General features: G+C 40.1%; 2 protein-coding genes across 2 annotated transcripts; one reads left to right on the top strand and one right to left on the bottom strand.

Moving 5' to 3' along the window:
- Positions 1-4,425: 4,425 nt before the first annotated feature.
- On the bottom strand, positions 4,426-7,284 carry LOC121368787. The gene is made up of 3 exons (XM_041493534.1): positions 6,197-7,284; positions 5,067-5,200; positions 4,426-4,547 (listed from the first exon to the last, which is right to left on the bottom strand). The coding sequence occupies exons 1-2, from the start codon at positions 7,282-7,284 to the stop codon at positions 5,080-5,082; spliced, it is 1,209 nt and encodes a 402-aa protein (XP_041349468.1). The 3' UTR covers positions 4,426-4,547; positions 5,067-5,079.
- Positions 7,285-9,998: 2,714 nt separating this feature from the next.
- Positions 9,999-18,138, top strand: LOC121367233. The gene is made up of 8 exons (XM_041491347.1): positions 9,999-10,038; positions 10,624-10,869; positions 12,266-12,312; positions 13,724-13,747; positions 14,399-14,594; positions 16,036-16,082; positions 17,128-17,165; positions 18,071-18,138. Exons 2-8 carry the CDS (start codon positions 10,638-10,640, stop codon positions 18,072-18,074), a joined length of 588 nt encoding a protein of 195 aa, XP_041347281.1. The 5' UTR covers positions 9,999-10,038; positions 10,624-10,637; the 3' UTR covers positions 18,075-18,138.
- Positions 18,139-18,433: the final 295 nt, after the last annotated feature.

The following is an 18,433-nucleotide window of genomic DNA, read 5'->3' as shown; positions in this document are numbered from 1 at the left end:
CCAATAAATTCACTAATGCTCGAAAACATCAATATGATCAAGCTCAAAAAGCTATGTATTTTACACTTAGACAAGGAAAACGTTTCCATCTTTCCATTCAATGCCAACTTAAATTATTCGATTGTATGGTTTTACCTATTGCTTTATACGGATGTGAAATTTGGGGTTTTGAAAGTCTGTCCTGCATAGAAAAATTGTATAGCAAATATTTAAAGTTATTATTGCCTGTTAGAAAATCCACCCCATTATATATGTTGTATGGAGAACTTGGATGCTTCCCGGTAGATATAACAGTAAAAATAAGAATGATAGGATTTTGGTTTAGGATGATTACTGGGAAGCAGTCCAAGCTATCATTATTAGTGTACAGAATGTTATTGAATGATTATAATACACATTTTTATGATCACAAATGGATAGCTTTTATAAAATCAATTTTAGATAATATTGGTTGCACATACATATGGTGGTCACATTGTGAGCGTATTAATAGTGCTTCATTGTTGAAAATGTTTATTTCAACAAAACTCATAGATCAATTTTTGCAAACATGGTACAGTCATATTGACACTTCATCGAAAGCATCTTGTTACAAAATATTTAAAAGCAGTATAGCATTCGAAAATTATTTAAATTTATTAGAAAAAAAACATTGGTGCCCATTGTTACGTTTTAGAGTATCAAACCACAATCTTCCAATAGAGACAGGTAGATGGATACGTAAACCATTACATGATAGATTGTGTTTTTTATGCAACACTAACGACATCGGAGATGAATTCCATTATATTTTTACATGCCCATATTTCAACCAATTCAGACTTCAATATATACCGAAATATTATCGATCCAAACCAAACACATATAAATTTCACGAATTATTTAATTGTAAAAAAACTGGTGTCCTCCGAAAACTTGCAATATTTTGTAAACATATTATGAATACTTTCAAGCCCTCCGGCTAATAGCTTTATTGTATTATTATTGTGTATGCAAACCCAAACCAATTATTTATAATTATATTCCCATGTTCGTTTTATGTAGATATACTTATGTGAATAGTTTTACTCTGTCATCTTGTTAAAAAGTGTGAATTGTTGTATTATATATTGTTCCTCATATGCCGTGGATTACGGCCTGAGAGAAATAAATGTTCAGTTCAGTTCAGAGACACATACCCTGCATTCAGCGACTGTGAGCGACGCTAACGTTAGCGAACTCAATGACTGGTTTCCGATGTACTCATTCGGTTGAACGTGAAGCGCATGAACCAGTCTAGTGAGCGTGGTTTTTCTTTCTGCCGTCTGGGTTCATTCATTTAAACTTATTTTCCTGTTTATATCCAATTACGGTTCAAGCACGCTGTCCTGAGCACAAACCTCAGCTATCTGGGTTATCTGTCCAGGACAATTCACTTGCGTAGGAAGCGGGGGTGGGGGTGGAGTGGGGGTGGGGGGTGGGGGGTGGGGGTGGGGGTGGTGGGGGAGCATTGGGAGGCATGTGCCCCCTTTCAGATATTTTGCTTTATATTTGCTTTATAATAGTGTAAAAGTGTGCAAATATAAAAGTGTCCCCCCCCCCCCCCCCCCCCCGCTACACTTTTTGGCACCTTCCTATGTCACTGCAATTGGTTAGTAATTAGCTATTAGTGGTTAGCGAGAGAGAAGAGGGTGTAGTGGTCTTACCCAATGAATCGCTAAAACTCGCTCTGGGTTGGAGCCGGTACCGGGCTGCGAACCCAGTACCTACCAGCCTTATGTCCGATAGCTTAACCACAACACCACCGAGGCCGGTCCGTCTGGGCGAATGTAGCCTTATTTATATAGTAAAAGGAGAAACTCGCTATGAAACGTATAACGTGTTCAGGAAAACGAACGCGCCCGTGGACATTTTGACTGGTACCACCGCGTGTTCTATCACATCACATTCAATTAACATTACCGCAAAAAAATCATTCTGTTAACCTCCTACCGAATAGCAGTATGGGAGAGGAAATAAATGTTTAACGACACCTCAGCACATTGGTATACCAAAGCCGTGGTATGTGCTATCCTGTATGTGGGATGGTGCATATAAAAGATCCCTTGCTGCTAATCAAAAAGAGTAGCCCATGTAGTGGCGGCAGCGGGTTTCCTCTTTCTATATCTGTGTGGTCCTTAACCATATGTCCGATGCCATATAACCGTAAATAAAATGTGTTGAGTGCGTCGTTAAATAAAACATCTCCTTCCTTCCTTCTATACTGCATCTTAAATACTAGCTGTATTTTGATCATCATAGGGGCGGGATGTAGCTCAGTGGTAGAGCGCTCGCTCAGCTGTAGTGTGATGGGTCGCTGCGATGGAATCGGGTTTTACCTTGTCCCAACCAGTGCACTTACCTGGTGCATCAAAATCCATGGTATGCGCCGTTTTGCCAATAGGAATATGCATATAAAATATTCTTCGATGCTTTTCAGTAGAAATAGCCTATGTGGCGGCTGCAGGTTTCCTTTCTTTCTCTTTCTCGACAAAGTGTGGTAATAACATACGTTAGACATCAAACAGCTGGGGCTGGGATCTCCCTCACTCGATAGAGCGCTTGCCTGAGGTGATGGGATCGAAGGATCAATTCCCCCTCAGTGGACCCATTCTTAGATTGATTGGATCCCTCCCCCCCCCCCCACCCTGATCTAACCGGTTCCCAACGACTGGTATATCAAAGACCGTGGTATGTGCTGTCTGGAGGAAAGTGAATATAAAAGATCCCTTGCTACTAATGGGGAAAATGCAGCTGGTTTCCTCTGAAGACAAATACCATATGTTTGACATCCAATAGCCGATGGGGCTAATAGCCGATGGGGCTAATTAATCAGCATACTCTAGTGGTGTCGTTAAACAAAAAAGAGACTTTAACTTGGAGCTCCGTGTGTCACGAGTGCAGCTGCGACCGACCCCGACACTGATCCGACTGTTTAAACTACTACGCCACTGGAGTCTACCGATAAAACAGAACTCCACGTTAATGCGGGTGTCACACTGTCACGATTTTGCTCCACGATCACCTGACCATGCGAAAAGTGAAAAAATCATGAGTCCCTCGTGAAAGGTCTTGGAGCACTTGACAGGCTCTGATATAGGACTTAAGTGGTCTTCAGTGTGTCTTGAAGGACGTGAGAAATCGGCAAACTCTCACGAACATTTTGACCATGCTCAAAACAATCGTGAGAGTCAGCCGATCTACCTTCGTCGGTCAACTGCTCTTAAATGGTCGTGACGGTCGGGAGTCGCTCGTTACATCATCTTAAAGTGAACTTAATGGTCGGAAATGGTCGCGTAGCGTAGCGTAAAAAAGGTTCAGGCACGTCTCTGCCACACGCAGTCTCTGGCATGGCCAGTGGTCGAGTGTGGGACAGATAATTTACTTATTAATGGGACGATTTTGAATTATTTATAAAAAGACATAGGGGGGATTTTGATGCGTCGTTGAAATAACCTATGGTATTTAAAATAAAAATTAATTTTAATTACTTTAGTGTGACGCTTGTTTTTGACTGGGCATTTCCAAACATGGTCGCGACGTGTCATGTCATGTCATAGGGTTTTACGTGCACATTCAGAACAAGCTGTTGTAGCGCACGCCTGTCGTGGGCGCAAGAGCCGGCCTTGGCCGGCTCCTCCGTCCATGACAGGAAAGGTGGGGGGAGGGGAGAGGAGGGACCGCCTGCACTGGCAGGTGCAAGGGAGCACCAGCAGCCCGATCAAATCGGTAGCAGCCGGGTGGGGGTGGTGGTGGTGGTGCTATGGAATTTGAATGGAGCAGTTAAATGCCAAAGAGAAAAGGGTGCGCGGTGTACACGGTTGTACCACGTGATCCACTCTTCTTGCGCACGAGCAGCTCGCGAGCCGCTCTGATTGATCGCCAGTCCCACTGATAGGTCGCCAACAGATCGCAAGTAGGACGCGAATGAACGTGAATTGCTCTGATATGGTACGTCAGTTGACCGTGTATAGCTCGTTTGTAGCTCGTGTATAGCTCTTGACAAACGTGAGATGGACTTCACCTCGTGGCATTTTTTATTTTGGCGCCACATTTCCTACGTTCTCCCCGCGAACATGCACCAGAAAGAACCGTGACTGTTCCTTTATTACCTTTTTCTCACACCCAATAGCCCATTTTCTTTTGTGCTACGGTGTCGTTAAAATTCATTTATTTATCTTCATTCATTCATTTTTAAAACCCCATGCTGCTCACAAGAGTAGTATTGTGTAGTATATTGAATAAATTGACAGTATACAGGTCTAGTAATGGTCATGATAGTGGTGTGTGTAGGTGGAGGTGTTGGGGTCAGACAGTCTGGATACGCATAACACTTAAAACCGTTGCGTAAATAAACACACCTTGTTAAACTACGTCAAATGCTGATGTCAAAACAAACTAAAGTGGTATAGAAGTATTTTTATTTTATGAATAGATTAAATGAACTGCACAAATGAAATGTATCATACTGCTTTACACGAGGAGAATGACAGGATTCTTATGTAGCTAGGGTAGTAGTTCGTAACGACCTGTAAATTAATAGAAAGAACTAAATTATTGTTTGCATGGATTAGCCACAAAAGGGTAGTGTATGTCTGAGTAATATGTGTATGTTTGCGTGAATGTGTGTGAGGGTCTTTTAAAATAAATGTTACAGCTTGAGCAAAAACATTTTAAGAATTTAGAGTTTTTATTTTTACTTTTACTGGAACTCATGATAAAAATTGCCTTCAAAATGTACAACAACAATAATAAATAGTATGTTTTTGATATTTTATATTCAAAACTACTTACTCTAGATAATAAATTAATAAACCTGTAACACATTTGGATAACGTTACAAGAGAGTGAAACAAAGAGTCTGTGACGTTGAAACGGTGAAATACCCTTAAAAATAGACTAAAACTCGACTCCATAACCGTTACCTCTCAGACGCACGTGCGTTTTTAATATGATGTCGGTTATCAAAAACGGCTCTAATAGGAAAAACTATGCCTTAGTGTTTAAAAACTAGGGTTTGTGACTTTAAAATACATAAAGGAATTTACACAACGATTATCTTCAGTGTGGAATTCGCCGGTCTCCGTCGGTTTTGATATCGTCTGTCCTCGGAAATGAACGGTTCGTGTACTCCTCTGCCATTGACAGTAACTTGGACGTGATTAGCTGTTTGAAATTTTTTCTGAAATTAATAAATAAATAAAACAAATATATATTACATACAATAATAAATAACTCTTCCTAGGATTTTTCATTAGCTCACAGATCAATATGCAAACAAATTACACTGTATTAGGTTTTTTAAAATTTAAATTATGAAATAGGCGTATATCTAAAACCAACAGAAATGAATCGTACCGACTTTCTTCTGACCTATAACTGCTATAACAGTTATGGAATCAGGCCTCAGATCACAGTTATCTTCTCATTTGGTTGTTAAAAATCCGCGCAAGTAGTCTGCTGTTTGACTGTGATTATTGCATGACAGACAGCTTTGAAGTGACAACTATTTGACTGAAGTTGACAGGGGAGAGCATGTAGTTTGTAAACATGTGTAACTTGTTGACATTGAAGACTTGTTTGTGGTAATTCTAGCCCATGCAAAATGTAAAATGGGAGTACTCCGGCCAGGTTTAGTGGGTGTGTTTGTTTCCTGGGAGAAAGAGCTGGACAACAGGGGTTGTCCTTTTCAGGGAATGTTTCACCCAGGCAGGCAAAGGTACATACAAAAATCCATGGGTCTGTGGCCATCACAGACTTCACAACCGACCAAAATCAACCAGTTCAAGATCTAATCACATGATTCCGATTTAAAGGTCTTGTAAAAACCATCATTCACTTAGACGATTAATGTGTTGGTAAAATGCTCATTATATAAACGAACGTTGAACATATAATCGGATAACACGATATCCCGTAACTGTAAAATTGTTCTGGCTTTGGTATGCGTATTTTGAATGAAATGTCGAACTTCTTTTAAAACACTGTATTTCTATGGACTATATATTGTATATAACATTAATGTGAGTGTCAGTAAAAGATGGCAGTGATATAGGATCATTTGATGAGCTGTAAATGCTTTAGTTAAACGTAGGACTGAAAATTTCTTCTGTTTTTTTCTCAATAATCCGAACCCAGAGATTCGATAAAAATAATAATAATAACACAGACAACTTACAACTCTAAAGTTGGTATGTTATGTTTTACGTCATCCATGACAGCGTTTGCAATGTTGGTCACGGAAGTCAAAGGCCCCTTCAAATCTTTCTCAGCCAATACGTCGCGTTTACCTTCGGTATTTGTCAATCTCGTGCCAACAGCATCTTGCAAGATGCGTCCCATCTGGTTCCTCGTAGCTTCCAGTGGGGTCTCCATCGAGTCCCACGTTTGTGTCCAGCTGTCTCGCATCCCGGTGCCATCATCCAATGCCTCTTGTACGAGGTCAGCGACTGTAGCTACAACAACCGCTGCGGTCTGCCTCCCGATTTGTTCCAGTGGTCCTCTAGCTTTGTTCCAAATATCGTTAAAAACATTCCGTTTACGTTTTCCAAATGCGTTAATCAACGTTTCTACGATGATATCCATTACGTTGGCCGCCACCTCTTGTGATGCTTGTTCTGCGGTTTCCGCTATACTCGAATCCTGGGAAACATCTCCAGATACATGGCGTTTACCGATGAATGCTCCTCCTTGTTGAATGTCTTTTAATAAAATTCCGACCAGTGACTGTACAGTTTTTTCTCCAGCAAGCTGAAGTGGTCCCTGGATGTTTCTGAAAAGGGCTTCAAATATATTGCGCTTATAAAAATCTATCCCAGCCGTCTGCTCCTCGCCATCTCTGATATCTGCCGTGTTCAGGATTTCCAACAAACTACGTGCATCTTGAGGCAACCTAGTGTCTAGGAGGTCTTCCCAGGTGTGGTCTGAACGGGCGCCTGAGATCTCACGCTTCCTCCCTACAGCGGTCTGTGCAGCCTGCTCTATAGCTTTAGCGGCAATAGCTCCTAGACCCAACACAGTCTGCTTTCCAATCTGTTGCAGAGGACCCTTGATGCGTCCCCACATGTCGTTGAAAATACTCCTTGCCTGTATCGCCTGTACTGTCTGGCTGGCATCATCAGTTATCAAAGTTGCCGGAGAATGTTTAGAGTGTATAAGGGTTTCATCTTCCATTGGTGTTTTAAGACTTTTCAAAACTTTAGCAACTGTTGTTGGTTGATAAGACGAGAGAACGGCAATCAGACCAAGTAAAACGATCGTCTTCATTGTCAGTCTACGAAAACAAGAATATGTAAAACGAAAACAAAAGTAAAGGCAAATGGGACCGAATTTATGAAGTCTGTTTTTCTTAAACATACATGTAGGTGTTTAAGCATTGTAAATGTATATAGTTACACGCGTGTAAGACTTAAACAGGCTTTGTAAATTCGACCCATGCATATGATGTTTTCAAATATGGTGAGAGCAATTACAATTTTAATGGATCTGAATTTCTGTTCATCAATACTTGGGGTCGGACTTTTATATATAAAGTTGTTTTTGTTTTGTTTAACGCCACTACTAGAGCACATTGATTTATTAATCATCGGCTATTGTATGTCAGACATTTGCTAATTCTGAAATAAGACTTTCATGTATAGTTCATGTATGCACCTCCTAATTAATTTACCTGGTAACAATGGTATTAGCTGAAGTTACTAAATGGTTTAAAGCATTACTATATCTACTGTTCCGGAACTAAGTACATTTCAATATAATTATTTTCAATTTAAAAAGTGAGCTCACATTATTGGTAAAAAAAAAAAAAATCAATTGTACTTTTATTTGAAAAAAATACAATAGTTTTATTCCTCAACGTAAACCACAACATGTAAACTTCATTAACTACAAACTGAATGCAATTATTTTTAAAAAGCATTTTCCCTATTTATAATAATAATTAGCTGTTAAGAATGTTACACGTTTACAGTTGTGAAAATAGGAACTATTTTTGATAATTAAATTGTTTTTGCACTTAAACATCATTCCGTATATACTTATCTAATTCTACCGCAAATACAGAATAACAAAAACTGTTTATAATTGAGCATGAACATGACTGAAACACATTTTCAAAAATCCTGCCAAACTTACGTGTGATGCTTAAGGTAGGTCTACCATAAATGAGAATTTCGTTGGTTCGTGGTATTCTGTATTTATAAACGATTCCGATGTTTAAATGACGATAAGTCATACCGTACCTCAGTCTGTTACATAAGTCGGAATTCGGTGAAACGATAAAGTAGCGAAAACGTGATGCTTTGGACTGATAAAATATTTAAAATATGGGTTGTGCACAGATGTTTGTTGGTTAAGCGACCTAAATAGTGAATTCGTGGCCGGAATGCAAAACATTTCATGTTAAGGGGGACCTCAGTTAAAGGTTACTCAGATGACCCACAATATTGGCCGACAGGCATCGCAGTTTTTTCATTTACACGCAGAAGCGTTTATTAGATATACGGGACGGGATGTAGCTCAGTGGTAAAGCGCTCGCTCGATGTCGGTCTGGGGTCGTTCCCCGTCGGTGGATCCATTGGGCTATTTCTCGTTCCAGCCAGTGCACCACGACTGAAATATCAAAGGCCGTGGTATGTACTACCCTGTCTGTAGGATGATGCATATAAAAGATCCCTGGCTGCTAATCGAAAATAGTAGCCCATGTAGTAGCGACAGCAGGTTTCCTCTCTCAATATCTGTGTGGTTCCTAAGCATATGTCTGACGCCATATAACCATAAATAAAATGTGTTGAGTGCGTCGTTAAATAAAACATTTCTTTCTTTTTATTAGGCTCCCATGAATCCGGGCCGAGGGCTTGTGCTTCCCATCCTTAGAGGTTTATAAGATTTCGTTGTTGTATATATAAAACAAAAACTTTAAAAGAGCCAAAACTCTTGTCTTGTAAAACATTTTAAGGCTATCCAGTAGTAAAGTATCTCGTACACCACTAAATAGCTTGATACCCACCCTCTTACCAATATACATTCTAAGGACCTTTTTCCTCCTTTTATTTCCGTTGTGTGTTTAAACTATGTTATTGTCTGTGTGTGTGTGTGTGTGTGTGTGTGTGTGTGAGAGAGAGAGAGAGAGAGAGAGAGAGAGAGAGAGAGAGAGAGAGAGAGAGAGGGAGAGAGAGAGAGAGAGAGAGAGAGAGAGAGAGAGAGAAAGACAGACAGAGTGTGTGTGTGTGGGGGGGGGATGTTGTTGTTTTGTTTGTGTGGGGTTTTTTTTTTTGTGGGGGGGGGGTTGGGGGGTTTTCTGGGGGGTTGTTTGTTGTTGGGTTTTGAGTGGGGTAACAAGCGGGTAACTGGCATTAGGAAAACCGTAGTATATTAGGGGAAATATGAACCAATTTGCAGAAACAGCTGTTTTATATGCATCTCCCAGGACGAGACAAAACATGCAACATGTTTTAATAAATAAGTTGTGTAACATTGACTAGGGCTTGATATTGTACATCTAGCGTGTAATATCCAACAGGCACCGTTATATGGTGCACAGAGGCGTCCGTAAACAAACACAAAATGTCTTTATTTTGCATTTCATAATTCCTCACAAGTTTATCAACCTTGTATGATAAACATAGACCGTTTCATGATATTAGTTTAAGCGTCATTTGTAACCAAAGAAACTCCACAATCATTTCTGTAATTTTTTTAACAAAGTAAAATTATCTCTTCAAAAGGTTTGTTGTGTTTTTCTTTGGCGGTTGTGGTGGTGGTGCTGGAGAGGGGGTTGGGGAGGTAGCAGTTACAAAAACAAATCTAGCCCATGGAGATTACCGAAAGGTCGCATGTGTGTTTTGTGAAGATATGCGACTAACAAACACACATTCACTATATGACAAGCTACAGTGTGCGTCATTGACCAATCCTTTTAAACAGATAAGCGAACACCTATATTTTGTTTTGTTTTTTGCATGACTATAATACCTGTATATCAAAGTTGAAGATTCACATAACTGGCACATTGAATCAGAGGTAAGATGGAGTTATTACCCGCAATTTTATAAAGTTACAGTGGATTAATAAATAAATAATAATAATGTTCTTCGGTGAATATGACACTTTATTTCTTTACAAATATTTATTGTTATTGTCCACTCGGAGTCTCCGCCTTGTGTCCGTTAGTAAACTAGCGTAAGTCAGCGCCATTTAGATGATTGGTGTTTTGATTGGTCGATTAAAAGGTCATCTAAAGACGGGATAACGTTGACGTTGCTCAGATCTAACGGAGACACGTATAAGCAGATTTGAATCAAACTTCTTGCATCTTAAACAGCAAGTTGTTCGTTTATTTTGAAGAACACAATTATTTGTTCAACACTTGTTAACAATGTGCTCTAGTGATGTCGTTAAACAAAACAAACAAACAATTATTTGATATGGTTTTATTTCATGTTCCTTTCTTGAATATCATACAATTTTAAAACACATAGGGATGCGATTTTGAGTAGTTCTCTCATTTCAACAGACACCCTACAAGCCGATATATGTTTTCGCGCTGGGATGTCCTATAAAGATGGATCCATTAATTCGTTCATTTTATGTTACATATCATTTCAGAGACGTCTGGCACGATGCAGTCTATTATCCTGGCCGCGGTTCTGTGTCTTGCAGCAGTGAATGTCAACGGAGGTCACCGTCATCACCTGACGTTCGCGGACTTCATGAAGCACGTGCAGTCGACGTATGACCTCACTGACCCCAACCTCCTGCTGCTCGGCGAACTCGTCGTGGCTGCTGACGACCACACCCTCAAGGCAGAGATAGACAGACTCGGCTTCGAAAACGTCGTCAAGCTGCTTCAACGTAATTATGAGGACTGCATTTTCAATACACTCTGGCCTCAGATCACAGTTATCTTCCCATTTGGTTGACCATTGTGAGGACGGCATAACCGGCCTCGGTGGTGTCGTGGTTAAGTCATTGGACATAAGGCTGGTAGGTACAGGGTTCGCAGCCCTGAACCGACTCGCACCCAGGGCGAGTTTTAAGGGCTCAATGGGTAGATGTAACACCACTACACCTTCTTCTCTCTCACTAACAACTAACAACTAACCCTCTGTCCTGGACAGACAGCCCAGAAAGCTGAGGTGTGTGCCAAGGACAGCGTGTTTGAACCTTAATTGGATATAAGCCCGAAAATAAGGTGAAATGAAATGAGGACGGCATTTTCAATACAGTCTGGCCTCAGATCACCCATTTGGATGACCAAAATTCGGAAATATATCCGTGCAAGTAGTCTGCTGTTTGACTGTGATTATTTCGTGACACACAACTTTGAAGTGACAACTATTAGACTGAAGTTTACAGGGGAGTGCAATTATTTGTAAACATGTGTAACTTGTTGACATTGAAGACGTTTCTGTGGTAAGTCCGGCCCATGCAAAAGTAGTGGGGTCTTTTGTGTAAAATGGGTGTACTCCGGCCAGGTTTAGTGGGTTTATTTGTTTAAACCAATATCCTGGGAGAAAGAGCTGGACAACAAGGGTTGTCCTTTTCAGAGCATGTTGCCCTCGAGCAGGCAAAGGTGCATTAAAAAAAATCCATGAGCCTACTGATATTAATAAAAGTTCTATAGCCACTAACGCTATATAGAAACTTATGGCGAAAATAACTGTGGTCTGTGGCTGTCTGCTCTCCCAAGTTTGCTTTCATTTGATGCCACCTATTGTTTCAAAATCTGCCATTATGTGTCTGTGTGTCTAGAGACGTATTTGAATCGACCTAGGCCTAGTCATCTTCTGCACTAATACGGCTCCCTGTGTGTCTCAATCTGTCTGCCTGCCTGCCTTCCTGCGGTCAGTCGGTCGGTCCGTCTGTCGGTCGGTTGGTCACTGTATCACAGACAAATGCACGACAAATATCCTAATGTTTGACACCGAAACACTGATAACATAAACAATATATGTTTCGGAAGTGGGGTTGGGTGGGTGGTGGTGGATGGAGGCAAGGAGAACTATCATCCGTCAGTTCTGAAGATAATGCAGTATGATCCCAATTGGAAATCACATTAATATATAATTGCAAGCCGCTGTCATCTTCCGACACCTACCCAATAGCCGATGTATTTTTCGTGCTGGAGTGTCGTTAAACATTCATTCATTTTACCGACACCTATACTATGAAGGAACTAACCACTGATGACGGCAAATGTGTTGTTAAGTAAATAGTCCTGTCTTCATAGTATTTATCTTATTTTCAGATCTGAATGACGATGACGCACACTACTTTGAAAACTATCTTTTCACAGTAAGTTTATTATCGAATTTACTCAAGTATATAACATCGACATTTACTGACATGAATGATAAGGAGCCAGGACAGTCGAACCCACAAATTGGCCCATCTCACCAACAACCACTTTTGGCCACCCCAGTATTCAAATGGTACAACATGTGAATTCAGACTATATCTGAATACTATTTTAGAAAACATACTATGTAATCCAAACGCTTAGCAGGGTTAATAAGTGCTACCCCCGGTAGACCACCTAAATAGTTATCGATCTTCTGTTTTCACAATTAATGATAATATTCCAAATGTTTCTCTTCTTCTCTGCCTAAAACATGAACCTTGCCCACTCGGTACCACCGACACCCCAGTATTGAGCAATTGACCTTCACCTTAGTCCAGTGTTGGTCCATTTCTATAGTCATATGCAGGGCCGGATTTAGACCTTGGGGGGGGGGGGGGGGGGCATTTCAGGTTCGGGGATCCCTCGACATAGAAATTAAATTACATGACAAAAAAAAAAAAAACTAATTTTATAATTATTGCATTTTTTTAATAAAGGAAGTCCTTAGTCTGGCAGGGTGGCCCGGGGCAATTGCCCCCTTATAAATCCGGCACTGGTCATATGTCATTATATGTATGTTCTTTGTAACAATGATTCAAATAACTAATTAACTGAAAATGTTCTGCAAATAAGGACAGTAACTAGGCTAAAATAATTAGGAGACCAGTAACATAGGGCCTTCTTCAGCAAGACAGGTTCCAGCCAGTGCACCACGACTGGTATATCAAAGACCTTGGTATGTGCTATGTTGTATGTTGGATGATGCATATAAAAGATCCCTTGCTACTACAAAAAAAAAAATGTAGCGGATTTCCTTTCTATATGTCAAAATTACCAAATGTTTGAAATCCAATAGCCGATAATTAATAAACCAATGTGCTCTAATGGTGTCGTTAAAAAAAAACCCAAAAAACTTTAACTTACCTTCTGAAATAAAAAAGTAAATTTTTCGTATTTTGTCTGTGACGCAGTTGTATGTCCTCTTCTTCACGCTAGTTACAGACCTGACAAAATGCTAAAATAAAATGATGGATGTGAATTAATTAGTGGAGGTAAACTTGATTCTCGTATCGGTGCCTGTTATGCCAAAAACATTATAGTTTCTTTGTTTATTATTATCACTTTGTTGTTATTATTGTTTGTGCCACCTTGTGTAGGGAATGATATGCCTTTGCACTGATCTTTGTAATATTACTTGTAATAATACAAGAACCTCGATATTTCGAATTCTTCTGTGGTATAAAGATATATATGTACGATGTTTCAATACGTGTTTGTAATTTTAATTTCCACCATTATATTAGCGAAGGAGAAGGTGTATATTATACTGCATGGTAATAATCTGAGGTCTTGTTACTTTCACAGAATCTTGGATACAGTCGTAATCGTGTGAGTAAACAATAGATTTAAATATTCTACTGTCCAGACATCACTACTGAAAATAGTGTGTGTGTGTGTGTGTGAGAGAGAGAGAGAGAGAGAGAGAGAGAGAGAGAGAGAGAGAGAGAGAGAGAGAGAGAGAGAGAGAGAGAGAGAGAGAGAGAGAGAGAGAGAGAGAGAGAGAGAGAGAGAGAGAGAGAGAGAGAGAGAGAGTGTGTGTGTGTGTGTGTGTGTGTGAGAGAGTGTGTGTGTGTGTGAGAGAGAGAGAGAGAGAGAGAGAGAGAGAGAGAGAGAGAGAGAGAGAGCAAGAGAGAGAGTGTGTGTATGTGTGTGTGTGTGTGTTTGTGAGGGTTTTTTTTATTATTATTAAAAACAAATATATCAGACTCATCAGGGGAGATAGATGGGGAGAAAGAGAGAGACAGAGACACAGAAAAAGTTTGAAAGATTGAGAGAGAGAGAGAGAGAGAGAGAGAGAGAGAGAGAGAGAGAGAGAGAGAGAGAGAGATTTTTATTGTGGCCTTACTTTACACATTCCTACTGAACTATTAAAATTCATCCTGGTTGGAAGTCGGCTCCAGGATCCGAACCCCAATACCTACCAACCTTACGTTCAGTGGTTTCATTAATCACCACACCACATATTATGTGTTATTGCAGTCCGTGAACAAAAGAGCCCGATTTAGTACCTTCATGCACTGGCTGGACCACTACGTCAACCACGACAACGACTGGTTTGACGATCTACCTCATCACATACAGAGGATCTTCAAAGATGTCAAGGCCGCCGCCCAGTCTTACAGACTGCAACAATACACCGATACCCACACCGCCGAGATACTGGAACTTATGACGCGTATGTGTTCCTGTTTCATGATCGTCAGCGTACGTCCTGGATCCTGTTTTACGAAGCGATCTTATCTGTCTTGGACACATCCCCCGGGGAATCTCGGAGAATGTGCCCAAGACAGTCGTGCTTGAACCTTCAGTCGATGTAAGCACGAGTCAAACGGTTAATTGAAGCGATCTTAGCGCTAAGACAACCTCAAGTGCATAACTATTTATTTTAGCGCTAAGATCGCTTCGTAAGACGGGGCCCTAGCAGGCACAGCGGAAGCAAGTAGAAATTGGGGGGGGGGGGGGGGGGGGGGGGTGGAACTGACTGAGATCGAGGGCGCAAAGTAAAGTTTTTAGGGGTTCGAGGGTATGTTCCTCCGTAAAATTTTGAAAAGTAGATGTCTTGAAATGCAATTTCCTGCATTGTACAAGTAAAATTACTACCAATAATATTTTGTATTCAGAATTATTAGCCGTGACTGCTACCTGTAATGGGTGTTGTTTTAGCTTCAGAATATAACTACTACAACAACCAAAGGTCCAATTCTTTATTCCAAAGACGAAACAAAGAAACAACTCTTTGATATGATTAGTAACTTAAAGAAAGAAAGAAATGTTTTATTTAACGACACACTCAACACATTTTATTTACGGTTATATGGCGTCAGACATATGGTTAAGGACCACACAGATTTTGAGAGGAAACCCGCTGTCGCCACTTCATGGGCTACTCTTTCCGATTAGCAGCAAGGGATCTTTTATTTGCGCTTCCCACAGGCAGGATAGCACAAACCATGGCCTTTGTTGAACCAGTTATGGATCACTGGTCGGTGCAAGTGGTTTACACCTACCCATTGAGCCTTGCGGAGCACTCACTCAGGGTTTGGAGTCGGTATCTGGATTAAAAATCCCATGCCTCGACTGGGATCCGAACCCAGTACCTACCAGCCTGTTGACCGGTGGCCTAACCACGACGCCACCGAGGCCGGTAGTAACTTAAAGTGACAGATTCTAGCTTTTAAACGTTATGGGGGACGGGTCGTAGCACAATGGTAAAGCGCTAGCTTGATGCGCAGTCGGTCTGGGATCGATCCCCGTCGGTGGGCCCATTTGGCTATTTTTCGTTCCAGCCAGTACACCACAACTGGTATATCAAAGGCCGTGGTATGTGCTATCCTGTCTGTGGGATGGTGCATATAAAAGATCCTTTCCCACTAATAAAAATATGTAGCGAGTTTCCTCTCTAAGACTTTATGTCAGAATTACCGAATGTTTGACATTCAATAGCCGGTGATTAATAAATTAACCATGTGCTCTAGTGGTGTCGTTAAGCAAAACAAACTTTAACTGTTTGAAGTATCACCTCCATTCCACACAAATATTTTGGAGAAAACAAATCGCACATAGTTGTAATTTTAATTGTGTCAGTTTTCATTAACCTGTATGTATGTTTTTTTTAGACTTGAGTGGGACCAGAGCTGATGAATTTGATCATTTCCTTATTAAGGTAAAATTAAAAGTGATTTTATCGCCTGTTTTTTCACAAATCTAAACTTTTTTCTTTTTTTTTTAGAATAAAAAACAAATATATGTAGGTGCAAATTACAAAGGTTACGAGTGTCGTAAACAAGATGCATTTAATGTTTTAGTTAAAATATTGTATTTATACTTCGGACAAATGTTGTAATTTTGTCAAATTCGTTGTTTTTAGTCCTCTACTGGTCCAACCGGAGGCTACTATAGGTTTCATCTCCGTTGTGTCTATCTATCTGTCCGTCTGTCTGTCTGTCCGTCCGTCTGTCCCACATATAGTTTTCCGGGTGTGTGTTTTTTTCATTGCCTTGAGCTACTGAGCTGACATTTTGTGCATAGCTTTAAAATATACTATTACAGATCAAATTTAACTTTCATGACGGTTTACCCATTTGTGACGAAGTTATGACCCTTGAACTTAGGAATATACGAAACAAAATTTCCGGACTTCAATTTACTCATTTTTCACCTAATGGCTCTTGAACTTAGAATGCTTGTTTTTTTCATGTTTTTTTTTTTTTTTTTGGGGGGGGGGGGGGGGGGGGGGGGGGGTTGTTTGTTGTTGTTTTTTGCGTCTTCAGGAGGGTGACATTTGTTTCTAATCTGGTTTATTTCAATCTAATTAAAATTAACTCCATTGTTTAATTACTACTACACCAGTAGAACTACATGTAATTTTAACCAGATTGGGTTTATTTGCGCCTGACATGATATTATAGTTCACACGATAGTACCAGTTAAATAGTTAGCGAGCGTCCGGCCTCCTGAATATGCCATTTTGACGTGATTCTGTTTGACGAACTTTAGTCCACGGCGGAGTGCAAAGCAAAGAATAATTTTTTATTTTACACATAGCTTACTTTAAAAATTTTTAATAAGTTTTACTTTTATGCATTATTTAAATCATATTTTGAAATGATTTTGACTCATTATTTTTTTTAACGTTTCTTGTTTTATTTATACGATTATATAGATATTTTTATTCATGCTATTGAATCTTATTCTTATTTATTTTTTAGCATCTAGAAGCGGAGAAAGCCATGGCTGCCCAATCACCGTAGGAAAAGTTTATTTCTTTAACACCATTAGAGCACATTGATCGATTTATTAATTATCGGCTATTGGATGTCAAACATTTGGTAATTTTGACAGTCTAAGAGAGAAATCCCGCTACATTTTTCCATTTTTATATTCATCATCACAGAGACAGGATAGCACATACCAATGCCTTTGATATACCAGTCGTGTGGCACTGGCTGGAACGAGAAATAGGACAATGATCCCAACGACGGGGATCGATCCCAGCTCGACCGTGCATCAGGCGAGCGCTTTACCTCTGGGCTACACCCCCCCCCCCACCCACCCACCCACACACACAGACACCAATCACCGTAACAAAACAAAAAAATAGTTCCAGAGCAAAAAAGTGCTTACACTTGTTACGGTTACAGATTACAGAAATAATCACACACACACACACACACACACACACACACACACACACACACACAACACACAACACACACGCACGCACGCACGCACGCACGCACGCACACACACACGCGCGCGCACACACACAGAGACAGAGAGACCGAAACAAAGAGATAGGGAGTGACAGGCACACACACACAGGCGCGCGCGCAAACACACACACACACACACACACACATATGAAATATGATAAGCAATGTTTTCAATATAAATCATCCACGACGTGTAAGTGATAATAATGTGTCTGTTGATTGATTGAGAGATAGATTTCATCGATTGATAGGTGGATGCATTAGGGGTGTGTGGTTGGATGGATGGACGGACGGTTGAAAAGACGAATGGATTAATGGATTAATTCGTGAATGGATGGATGGAAGCACATATTGATAAGTAAATGATTTATACTTTGGCAAAACCGAATATTCATCTAATCGGTTTTTTGTTTTTTTTAATAATTTATTTATTTTTCAGATGAATTCTGCCACTGAAGACACCAGTTTATGTATTAAATGAATTTCATTAAAATGATTACACGTCTACTAACTGTGTTCCTTGTAATTTTTAGTATCATCTCAGTATTGTAATTAAAATAACAGCCTAATCCACTGTGGGCGTGGGTATGGGTAATTTTATTGTTTAACCTCCCTTAGAAATATCCTGCATAGATCTGCGTGCGCGCACACCCACCTACCCCTTACCCCCACCCCAACTTGCTACCTGGTACCTTCCGACGTCTACGCAATTTTTAAAATTATTATTTGTACATGTAGGCCATTTGTGATAAAAAAAAAATACAAACTAATCGATGCCTTTGCATACGTTTTGCATAATTTA

This window comes from Gigantopelta aegis, chromosome 3 (assembly GCF_016097555.1).
Source record: "Gigantopelta aegis isolate Gae_Host chromosome 3, Gae_host_genome, whole genome shotgun sequence".
In the NCBI taxonomy this organism is placed as follows: Eukaryota; Metazoa; Mollusca; class Gastropoda; order Neomphalida; family Peltospiridae; genus Gigantopelta; species Gigantopelta aegis.
The sequence above is the reverse complement of the archived record's forward strand: the minus strand, read 5'-3'. Positions and strand labels throughout refer to the sequence as shown.